The 12382-nt window shown below is 42.3% G+C and overlaps 1 protein-coding gene across 1 annotated transcript; it reads left to right on the top strand.

Annotated features, from left to right (window-relative positions):
* The first annotated feature begins 151 nt into the window (after positions 1–151).
* Positions 152–12100, top strand: LDHB (lactate dehydrogenase B). Its single transcript, XM_052788797.1, has 8 exons — positions 152–281; positions 1191–1322; positions 5364–5481; positions 6003–6176; positions 8382–8555; positions 9841–9958; positions 10852–10975; positions 11750–12100. Exons 2-8 carry the CDS (start codon positions 1197–1199, stop codon positions 11915–11917), a joined length of 1002 nt encoding a protein of 333 aa, XP_052644757.1. The 5' UTR covers positions 152–281; positions 1191–1196; the 3' UTR covers positions 11918–12100.
* The last annotated feature ends 282 nt before the right edge of the window (positions 12101–12382 follow it).

Below are 12382 nucleotides of genomic sequence, written 5' to 3'. Positions count from 1 at the left end.
AGGGGGGGGGACCGGGGCGGCGAGGAGCTGGGAAAGCGGGGGGGGGGGGGGGGGCGAGGGCGGGCCGGCGGCCCCCTTCAGCCTCCGTCCTTGGCGGGGATTGAGCGCGGCGGCGGCCGCCGCCTCCCCAGTGCCGCCGGGGAACGCCCCGGAGGGCGCGGCGGGGGGCGGCCCGGCCCTGCCCGCCGCGCCCGCCCCTTCCGCTGCGGAGCCCTCATTGCCCGAGCCCCGGAGGAGAGCGGCAGCGCTTCTCTTGCCTCTCGCCGCTCTGAGCCTTGCTGGTGGGTACGGGGAGAGCGGAGCTGGCGGGCCGGGCCGGGGGTGTGTGTGTGCCGGAGGGTCGCCCAGCCCATATCCCGGCGGCTCGGTCCCGCCGGGGCCGAGCGTCCCCGCGTTGGCGGCCGAATGGTGTCCGAGGCGGGGGGGCGTCGGCGGTCGGTCCCGGCAGCGGTGGGATGCGCCGGCCGGTGGCCGGAGCCAGGCTGTGGCTCCCCGGGATTTGGGTGGGATGGCGGCCCCCGGCCGTGCGCAGAAACCCGCCGGGTGACCTCGTGTGCCGGTGCCGGTCTGCGGCTGGCGGGGCGGGGGCGGGAGGGAGGGATGTGCGGGAAGGGGAAGGTCGGAGGCACCGCGCAGGGGCCCGTGGGTTGAGCGAAGGGAGCCTCGGGGCTGAATGGAAACGAGCCGGGGAAATCCCAGCGGGCTTACGGCTCCCAAACTGGTTCGTGCTTTTATTACCGGTCCCACAGCCCGGAGCCCTGAGGGGCGTTTGGAGGGGGGTGGATGCCAAAGAGCCATTGACGCAGAAGGTATTTCTGCCTTCTGCGGGGAGGCTCTGGAAGCTCTGCGAGAAGAAGGATCTTCTGTTATGTGCCGCCAAAATAGCGTCTGCCCCCCTCAGCCCCCCCCACTGGGCACCAGCGAGCGCAGCAGGGAGGGATGGGAGCCGGAGCCCTGTGGCCGAAGAGGGGTGGGTGCACGGGTGGGCTGGTAAGCCGTGGGGTGGAAGGAGTCCTGCGAGCATGGGCAGCGTGCCCCTGTGCTGCCTTACATAAACCCCCATCAGCAGTCCCTCGCAGCACTTCCATCGGCAAGCTTCCGTCTGCGGCAGACGACCGCTTCAGTTCAGAGCGTGCGTTTTGGTTCCCCCTGGCTTGCTTTGGACCAAAGCTTTCTGCCTCTCGTTGCAGAACACCATGGCTACTCTCAAGGAGAAGCTGATGACGCCCGTTGCTGCAGGAGCCGTGGTCCCGAACAACAAGATAACTGTTGTGGGGGTTGGACAGGTTGGGATGGCCTGTGCTATCAGCATCCTTGGAAAGGTACGGCTCAAGGTCAATGTGCTATGCAGGTTCTGCACTGCCTGTTTGTCTTAGCAAATGGTGGTAAATTTGGTAGGTTAGTACAGGAATGAATCATTTGCAGTTCACGTAAGTAAGCAGTGACCTACATTGTTCATGCAAGGCTGACCGCCCCATTCAGTTTCTCCTTGTTCTCTCACCTTTCCATCTGTGCCTAGCAATAAATCTCTTGTTAGGTAGAGTTATTTTGCGAGCTGCTAGGAGAACGTAGTGAGCAATGGCTCTAAAGCCCCTGCCAAACTTTTCTTTCTCTCTTCAATTTTCTTATTCTTCCACAACAAAGCTGGAGTTTGCTTGGTGGGAGAGCTCTGCTGGGCAAAGAATGTAGACAGAGCAGAAATCCATGTAAAATACAGGATAAGAATCAGAACTATGTGTGTTTGCTTTTTACTCTTTTAATGTGCATGTGCTGTAATAACTGAAAATACTGCTATCCCCTTCAGTAGGCTGCTTTATTTCTCTTAAGCTCTTACTGCTTGGTTATATGACTTTATTGTTTTCAGAGAGGTTTAGGTAGTTTTCCAGAAACTAAAAATAGAGGGCTGGACTTGAGGTTATTCTGACTTTTCCTGTTACTGGTTTCTGGGGGTTTTGGCAAATTTCATGTTGCAGTCTTTGAGCAAAGGCTTATTATGCAATAAGGATCTCCTGTACTTTGCACTTTGTTTTTGGAGAATATTGTGAATTAGTTAAATTTGATTCCTCTCCTGCTGTTTTTTAAAAGACAAGTGGGAGCTGCAGATCTTTTTTTAAAAGACGACATTAACAGATATGCCCTATCCACTTGCAGGGGCAGATACTAAATCAGGTAGCTCACAGTGAGATCAAAAATCTTGCATGTACTACTAAACCAGCTGTATTTTATTTGGAGATAATCTTATTCTACCTATTACCTTGAGGATGCATGTTTTTAAAGTGCTGGGGTTTTAATAATTAAAAAAAACTTCTAAGGGTTTTTGCTTGCTGATATTCATGAGCCTTGTGAGCAAGGAAAAACTGATAGTAAGAAAAGACCACAGTACTGATCTGAAAGTAACAAATAGTTTTTAAAACTATATAACTGAAGGGGAAATTTAATGGAAAAATGATAACAGTTCATTGTGGGGCTTTATATTTAAATTTTTTAAGCAAGTGTTTGCCTCTCATGGTCTGAACTCATTATTTTGAAGGAGTACTGTAACCTGTAAGGCTGGCAGTGAGGGAGCCAGGTGAAGTTACCACAAATGTCATGACAATCTAGCATTCATCTGTTTAATACACTTCTCTAAGCAGGATCAAATTGTGCTTTCAGAAATCTAGGCACAAAGTTTTACTGTTAATGAGTTCTATGCACCAAACCCAGAGTAAAAACTGGTTTTAAATTTTTCAAGCTGGGATTATGGCATGGTGGAGTTTATTTCAACCAGGCTTCTGCTCTCTTACTCTCACAAGTATAAGCAGCAGTATAAAACACTTCTGTAACAAAACCATCTGATTCTTGTCACTGAATTAGAATCATAGAATTGTTTAGGTTGGAAAAGACCTTTAAGATCACGAAGTCCAACTGTTAACCTAGCACTGTGAAGTCCACCACTAAACCACGTCCCTAAGCACAATATCTACATGTCTTTTAAATACCTCCAGGGATGGTGACTCAACCACTTCCCTGGGCAGCCTGTTACAACACTTGACAGACCTTTTGGTGAATAAATTTTTCCTAATATCCAATCTAAACCTCCCCAGTGCAACTTGAGGCCATTTCCTCTTGTCCTGTTGCTTCTTACTTGGGAGGAGAGACTGACCCCCACCTTGCTACAACCTCCTTTCAGGTAGTTGTAGAGAGCGATAAGGTCTCCCCTCAGCCTCCTTTTCTCCAGGCTAAACAACCCCAGTTCCCTCAGCCGCTCCTCATAAGACTTGTGCTCCAGGCCCTTCACCAGCTTTGTTGCTCTTCTTTGGACACGCTCCAGCACCTCCATGTCTGTCTTGTGAGGGGCCCAAAACTGAACATGGTACTTGAGGTGCGGCCTCGCCAGTGACAGAGTACAAAGGGATGATCACTTCCCTGCTCCTGCTGGCCACACTATTTCTGATACAGGCCAGGATGCCGTTGGCCGCCTTGGCCACCTGGGCACACTGCTGGCTTGTATTCAGCTGGCTGTTGACCAATACAATGTGGTTTTGACTAGCGCAAGATGGTTGGCTCCCCAAGATATCTTTTTGTTAAACCATGGCATAAAATTTTTTACTTATTTTCCTATACTTTACTATGTAGATGCAGTTGAGTTTTAAATGGCTTTAAATTTTATAAAATTAAAACGGTTGGATAATACTAATTTCAGTTTACTGGTGTAGTATTTAATGTATAAATCTGAATGACACTAAAATGTCCATGTTGGTTATTTTTAGCTCCCTCTGTTAGAGACAAGTCACTGATGTTGCCATACTGTTTTAGAAATGGAAACATCCCCACAGTCACAAGTCAGCTGTTTTCAATGAGAATATTTTAAGCTGCATTTGGTGATTGTGTAGACTTCATTCCTGTGTGTGCTAATAATGAGCTGAATTCTCCTCTAGGCAACACAAATGCAAATTCATGAAATTAGTCACTGGAGATATTCCAGGTGCTCTTCTGTTTCAGTGAGAACTGGCTCCTTGAACTTGCTGAGTCTGGTGAATACTGGTTGCAAGGTCTAGGCTGAAAGTCCCATACTGTCAGACTGTGAGTGTATAAATCTATCCATAATCACACATGTGAACGCATTCTTTTTTCAAATTCTGATTACAGTAACTTCTTAGTTTAACACCAGTGACTTCAGTAAAGGATACTTCTTCATAATGTTTAAATAACTGAGACTTTAATTTTCACCCTGCAGACTATTTTGAGAGCAGAGATTCTTAAGGTTTTCCTTCAGCAGTTGATCAAATCAGCTGTGAAAGGAAGCAATGCAGAAAAGAAGTAAACTCTTGACATTATTTTAAACTATGAAATGAAAAAATTTAATAAGCCTGCTGCTAAATACATCTTTCCACAGGAAAATGGTGTGTATTGTTGCATGTTTAAAGTAGTTTAGTTGATGCTAATAATTAATATTTCCATGTGAAATAATGATCATTACCTTTTATATAAAAGTAAACGAAGCTCGCTTGCAGTAATATTTTCAATAGCATAAGAATGGCTTAACTATGGTGTAGATACCTAGGAAAATAAAAGTAATTTGAATCTCAGTAGAATTTACTGAATGGTAAGCCTTTAAGTATAGTAAAATTTACAAGGGTAGTAAACACTTATGTCAAAAGGCAGTAAAATCTTGCATTAGAGCAGAATGCCTTTTTCCTCCACCCCTGTATTTCACTGTTTTCCTGTTCTGAGACTATATGGCATTAGATCCCAACTTAACCTGGCTGGACAACAAGCATACATGGCTAAATCTGTTCTGCAAAGTAAATATAACGTAGCAGCTCTAGTAGAGAAAAATTAGGTAAAGAATCTGTTTTCTCTTGATACTGTTTTTAGTATTGAGAAAAATGAGTCTGTTCCTATTCTATATTTTTGTGAAATGAACTGGTTGAAGGAATGGTATAAGAGAATAATTATTTGATAATTGAGGTGTGTTCTTTTAGGTATTTAAATATTTAAAACAGGCCTATTTGCTGGATAGATTTAGAAGGTTTGTTACAACTCTGAAAGATGCAACTTTTTTCTTAAGATAATAACTACATCATTAAGTGCTTTGTTATCAAAGGTTTAGCTGTGCCTGCCCTCAAACTCCCCACAAATAATACCTTTTCTGGAAAGTCTGAATGAGTTTCATGAACCTGTGGTGTAGTAGCCTCTGGCTGTGTTACTGTGAGATATATCAGAACACCGAGATAGTGCGGTCCTGCTGGTTTACCTTTGGAGAAGAGAGGCTTTCGGATGTGTAACATGTTACTTTAAAATATAATATAGCTCAACTCAGGGGTAACTTTAAAATGCAAGTTAACTGCTTCATTGACTCCTTCAAATTTTGTTGTTTTCAGGGTCTTTGTGATGAGCTTGCTCTGGTTGATGTTTTGGAAGACAAACTAAAAGGAGAAATGATGGATCTACAGCATGGGAGCTTGTTCCTTCATACTCATAAGATTGTGGCAGACAAAGGTGAACCTCAGTTTCTTTTACTTAATACTGATATTCTGTGAGTTTGCTTAATAGTGGAGCATTAGTTGTGTAATGCTAAAGAACTCCAAGGGTTTGGCATTGAAAAGTTAAAGTATATGAACTGGGATGAGAGTTCGGATGAACACCATAACAATGGGAGTGGCTCTCAGTCTGGGCTTTCTCTTACATTTCTAATGGCCACTTTACAGTTTTGAGCTGCTTGACTAAAATTGATTTTAATGAAACTCTAATACCTCTGATGTAGAAGAAATAGTATTGTTATTTGGATAGTAGAAATGAGATTCAGAGGGGTTGAATGTACTCTTAAGACGCATGTACTGATATACCAGGACAATGTTAAGAGATGGTGCTGGCTTTAATATTGATGTCTCATGTTTTTTGCATTTGAATGTGTGCACAGTGGAGAAGCTACTCATAATACCTGTATGAACACAATGCTGTTGAAATTAGTGATAACTATTTAACACATTCTATATTTTCTCCCCCATGCTCTGTTGTAGACTATGCTGTCACAGCCAACTCCAAGATTGTGGTAGTAACTGCAGGAGTTCGTCAGCAAGAGGGGGAGAGTCGTCTCAACCTGGTTCAGAGGAATGTGAATGTCTTCAAATTCATCATTCCTCAGATCATCAAATACAGCCCCAACTGCACCATTCTGGTGGTTTCCAACCCAGGTAAGGCAATCTTTTCCTAGAACACTTAAATTCTATTTGTCAGAGAACTAGTGTTTTATTTTATCAGTCTTCTCAAGTACACATTGAATGTTGAAAGAAAATTAATAGCTTTGTGTGGACATCTGCCAGGTAGTTGCTAACAGCAGAATACAAACACATATTCTGTATTTTCCGATGCTCTCTATTCAGAACTTCTCATGGTGTCTGTGTTTTAGAAGCATACCTCATGGTAAATACTTCAGTTCTTTACATACATACTTTGGCTTAAGCAGTAGGTAGTTTAAAATTTTTGTCTCTAAAGGAGACATCTGTTTTGCTTTTAAATTGTTTGTAAATTATAACTTTCTTTTGTGTCTGGATGTGATATGGCCTATTTTTAAGGATTAAGAACTTACCCTATAGTCCTGGCTGTATTATAAGGAAAAAGAGTTTGCATGCTGAAGCCTATGGTGGGGGAAAGGTTAACTGTACTTCATAGTTCAGTTAGATTAGAGAAGACTTAGTTATAAATGATTACGCATATTTCTGTACTCACTTGCAAGCATGTCAGCACTGGGACAGCTTGGATATTTGGATGTCTAAAGCTGACTGTAAACATCCTCATATGCTTTGTAGGGTGTCTCTGTAGGGCTGTCTTTGCTTGATTCAACATCTGAGTAAAGCCATTACTACAGAACGCTAGCAATGAAGTGATGCTGCTTTTAAAGATAACTTGGCAGAGTCAAAATGGTGCATGTAAAGCTAGCAATTCAGCTGGTGGTTGAGTAATTAGCTGGTGTACAATTAGTACTACTGAACACTAGTCTACTGAGCAGTGGCTACTGTGCAAGTACAATAACTTATGGCAATTTTAAACACTTATCTAAATATCCAACTGAGCCAAAGATCAAATTGTTCTTGTTCTAGCAAGGCTGAATTCAAACTATAGAATTCTTTCTGGTAGAGCAGCTGCAGGAGCAGAATTGCATGTTGCTTTTTCAGAACTATTTTTATAATGCTTTGTTTTCTCAAAATGTGTGGAGTTTTGTCCACTAGTTTTATATAGTGGAAGTTATTGTGAGCCCATTAGAAGGGACTTCTGGGGTGTCCACTGCATGTGTGACCTTGATGTCCTTCCCTGTTTAACTTCCCCAGATCTGTCTGGGCTCTAGCTCAGATAGCACTATCCACAGCCTGTCCTGTGGAAGACCCTACTGTAGGTGAATGATGGGATTACAAAGCAGAGCTCAAAGTCTGCATGTGTGTCTCTGCACCTGACTTGAAAGCCAGACTGTCTGGAGCAATTGTAACTGTTTGATAGGGAGGTGCTCTGTAGTCTGTACAGATTATTGTGATCCTGGCAGGAACTGCCCCAACAAGCTATAGGGAAGCTATGTATGCCTGATCAGCATGCCACTTGTAACAGCAAGGTGTGAATGCTACTGAGATGACATGCTGTTGGTGCTTGAGTAGAGCAAATGTTGTATTTCAGATCTATATACACAAATATACTCCCTCCTGAGAACTGTCTGGCTTTCAAGAGTTTTTTGAGCCATAATTAATTATTGCAGCCTGTTTATTATTGTTGCTTTGAGCTGTGGATTAGAGGTTTTTCTCTTTGCTCACATCCCCCTCTCTCTCTGACCCAACCTAGGTTTGTGTTTTTCTAAAACTAGTTTTAGAGCCACATGCAGCTAAAGCATATTGCTTATCTGGCTTTTCATGCTACAGAGGCAATCAATGTAGAAACTGCTTAATGCAGGACTGTTCAAGAAATTAAACTGCAGTAGTTACCAACTAGAAATAGAGTATGTAAATCTCAAACACGTTTCACTGTGAATTGCTTTACCTCTTATTGTGATGATAAAGTGGAAGGTAACATGACTTCAGGAAATTGCTTGGATCTTTTAGCCACATGAGTTCAGTCTCAATTCTGGATGCCCCAGGGGTTTAGCTGTGACAAAGTGCCTCCAACTTTAGCTGGTAGGATACTAATCTCCAAAGACCTTCCTCAATTTTCTTTGAACAGTAGCTTGATGGGTCCTAAATTTCAAGCAGTGTATTCATTTTAATCCCCCAAACAGTCAGACCTAAAATACTTCGACCAATGAGCGTAACTGTGTTTTGAGTTGTCCTGATTGCCCTCTTACTTGCAGTAAAGTAATTGTTGCAGCATTCTTGGTGTATGTGAATTGTCTCATTTACTGTGTGTGTTTTTCTTTTCAGTGGATATATTAACCTATGTCACATGGAAGCTGAGTGGCCTGCCAAAACACCGTGTGATTGGAAGTGGCTGCAATCTAGACACAGCTAGATTTCGCTATCTGATGGCTGAGAGACTTGGTATCCACCCAACCAGCTGCCATGGCTGGATCTTGGGAGAACATGGTGATTCTAGTGGTAAGAAGCAGTTCTGACCTCCCTGGGAATAAGCAATACAGTGTTAGAGGTTGAGGCCTAAAGGGTGTTACAAAAATCTGAAAGAACAGATGCAGCTGAGCTCAAGTAACTAGTACTTTGCTGTATTTTTATGAAGATTAGAGTTGAGACAAGTCCAGGAAATGTGGCTACACATTTTTAATAAAAGTGATTGTGGCTGTATGATTAAACCCTGAACTGAAAAGGCCAATTTTGTTGGCTAAAGTTGTGTCCTGAAGGCTACAGCTTACTATTTTTGTTTATCCTCGGTTTTTGGAGTATCATAACATAGCCTGTAGCACAGCTTTCCTCTGAAAGCAGTATTAGCTCTTGTTAGGTCAATGACAGAGCTTGTTGCAAGTAGTAGAAAAAGCTAGGAATACAGATTCAGGCTAACAAAATTATCCCTTTTTGTGACTTTTCTCCATGCTATTTAAAAGAGAAGACGGTTTTAAACCCATGTGAAATCAAAGAAGCTTATTTGCCTTAATTCAGTTCACTTATTTCAAGTCTGAAATGATGCAGCAGAATATCTATGTAGATTCGTACTGTTTTATATTTTAGTGCTGTGTATTTCTAAGGGAGCCACCCCTTCAATGTCCCATTGCATTTGATCAAAGTACAGTGTCTGATCAACAACAGTATTTACTGAAGCCAGCCCTACATTGTAATGAAAGCAGAGCTTGGCTGAGCATACACAGAGTTCATCTTGCTTCAGTGTTACAGTTGCTTTTGCTTGAAGTAACTAAGAATTCCTAGTTATTTCACAGGAGCTGAGAGTGAGTCTGCCTGTAAGCTTCCCATATGGAGATGTGCAAATTCCTCTCTTGATATTCTAAGTTTGCATATTGCTACCCTGTTAGGGAAATAAGAGTATAATTCTTGAAGGCTAACTCTAATACTGATCAGTGGGACAGCAAATACATACTTGCTGCAATTTTTGAGTAAAATTATTTTTAAAAGGTTGAACAGCTAAGATGTGCCCTTTTGCTAGAACTTGAGGTTTCTGACTTCAAAAGTAGCTGTCTACACCCTCCAAGGACTGAAACTTCTGTTGTTCATGTGTTGTGATTGACTTGTTGAAGTAGTCTCATATTTGTCCCCCAGAGTTCTCAGAATTAACTGTAGTTAAATGAAAACTTTACATCTGCCTCAAACATTATTGTAGTTCTGGCTATTAGTACTTTGTTTCCAGTTATCTTGGATAGGAAAAGTGGAGGGGGAGTTGCTAAGTGCTATGGAAACTTACGTCCTCTCTCTGTTACAGTGGCTGTTTGGAGCGGAGTTAATGTGGCAGGTGTTCCTCTCCAGGAGCTGAATCCTGCTATGGGAAGTGACAAAGATGGTGAGAACTGGAAGGATCTCCACAAGCAAGTGGTTGAAAGGTACAATGACTTGAGGAATAAGGTCGATATATGTGATGCTGAAAATAGCTAGTCTGCACGCTGCCTCCTTCTCACTGCCTGTCCATTCTGCTGCAGCTTTCATGCCCTTTTATTTAGAGGGTTGCATGAGTAAGTGGAACTGCTGGCTTAAACACCAAGATGTGGGATTTCAGTTGGTAAGCTTTATTATCCTGCAGCGAGACAAGCTATTGCATAACATACCCACTTTAGTACTGCAGTGCTTAGAGCTGTGTGCACTTGCTTTCTCACAAGTAGCTTCTTAAATGGTTAACTTTGTTCAAAGGGCACAAGACTCTAAGAAAAGGTAGTATGTTTCTGTGAGCAGAGCATTGGAGTTGATTTGGGAAAACTTGTTCATTAATTTAGGGAAACTTGTCTAGAGGTAATTATACATGTTGCTAAATCACTTGTCTCACTTGTGAAACAAGGACTATACTGGTATAAAGTGTACACAGATGTTGGTTAAAAAAATTAGGGTGTGTGTGTAGGTAATGCATGGCTTTGACTCTGTTTACCTATTCCAAATGCACTCAGAATGATTGTGCCACTGACTTGAATAGAGAACTTCAGTTGTAGGTGTCTGTTTTTCTACTTAACACTAAAACCTGTTCATAGATGGAAACTATATTTCTTTTCAGCTAATCCTGGGAGAACAATAGGGCTTCTTTGTTGCACATGTGGGATACTGTAGACTTTATTCTCTAATGCTGAAATATGTAACTCTCTTACTTTGATGTTTTAATTCCAAAACTTACAATGTCACAGGTGTTTCAGATTTTTTTCAATGGGAAACATTCACTCACCTTAAGACTTAGCATTCACACAGTGTCTTGAAGACATCTTAATGCAACTGTATTTCAATATTTCCTTAGTGCCTATGAGGTAATCAGACTTAAGGGATACACAAACTGGGCTATTGGCCTTAGTGTTGCTGACCTCTGTGAGACCATGCTGAAGAACTTGTGCCGGGTTCACTCAGTCTCAACACTGGTAAAGGTAAGAAGTGGTGGCTAACTGGATGCTCTAGTCCATTTTGTTGTTATGGAAAAGTTAAATAGTCTCAGTTAGCAAGGTGCTGAACAAAGGAAGCTTTGTAAAATACTACCTTGAATTTAAAATGGGAGCTTACTATTGCAATTTTTTTCTAGTATGACCTCTTAGCCTACACTCCTTGCAAGTATGGAGCTGAAACTAAGTTCTCTTTACTCTATGCAATGTTGTACTACCTTTTGCGTAAAGTTTACAATGCATGGCATGCAGATTCATTAAAAGGAAGTTTCAGTGCAAAAATGGAAAACTTTATGGAGGCCCAGCTGTGATTCCATGAACTAGTGCCTAGCAAAGGTGCTAGGGAAGAGAGCTGTGTCCTTTTATTGCTGGTGTAACTGGCTGCATGTAGTCTGTACCAGCTGTATAACCTCTGGTGCATCAAGGACTCTGAGTAGGCTGAACTTACTGCTCCCTCTATATAGGAAAAAACCTGCCCATATCCTATGTTTTTGAATTTTGTCAGCTACTTGCTGTATATAAATAAAAGTGAGGGGTTTGGAGGTGGGGTTTCTGAAATCAGTCATCTCAGTATTGCCAATCACTTGGTCCAGAACAGCTCTGTACTTTTTATTTTCTCAAATACATTGTGACTGAAAATTTTCTGCAGGTTGTGAAATGATAGTCTTGAGCTCTACTCTCAGAAGGCTTCCTACTATGTAAACTAAAAGCACAGCTAGGGTGATGGGTTCATGTCCGAGTGATCTGTTTTGTTTGTGGCAGGGCATGTATGGCATTGAGAATGATGTCTTCTTGAGCCTTCCTGCTGTCCTAAGTGCCTCTGGATTGACAAGTGTCATCAACCAAAAGCTGAAGGATGATGAGGTGGCTCAGCTGAAGAAGAGTGCGGATACATTGTGGAACATCCAGAAAGATCTCAAAGATCTGTAATTCATGAATGTTAGATTCCAGCCATAGAAAAACAGCGTGTTGTGTGCAAATGTGGGCTCTACTCACTATACATCTCTACGGTTAACATTAATGCTCTTCCAGACTGAGCTTTGTCCACAGTAGCTAAACTTACGCTTGCTGTAACGCACAGACCTTATGAACAAATAAAGCAACTTTCAGGCATGTTTTGTTGTCCTAGTGACTTATTTTCAGTATTTAATTTATCTAGCTTAGTCTAGCATTCTCCTTTAATGTTTGCCACAGACTACATGGAAGCATAGATGCACATGTCCTTTTAAAAGGTTACAAACAATGTAGTAATTGCCTGTGGTGGGATTTCACTAATACAAAAAAGGCTTCCAGTAAGATTGTATGACTTAGTTTCAATCCAGATGCTGACTAAGTGTTGCTCATTCCCAGACTTCTTTCTGATACAGTACTTGCTATTTTTTACTGATGGGTAGA

Source organism: Harpia harpyja, chromosome 6 (genome assembly GCF_026419915.1).
Source record: "Harpia harpyja isolate bHarHar1 chromosome 6, bHarHar1 primary haplotype, whole genome shotgun sequence".
NCBI classification, from domain to species: Eukaryota; Metazoa; Chordata; class Aves; order Accipitriformes; family Accipitridae; genus Harpia; species Harpia harpyja.
Note: the sequence above shows the minus strand (reverse complement) of the source record. Positions and strands in the feature narration are given on the sequence as shown.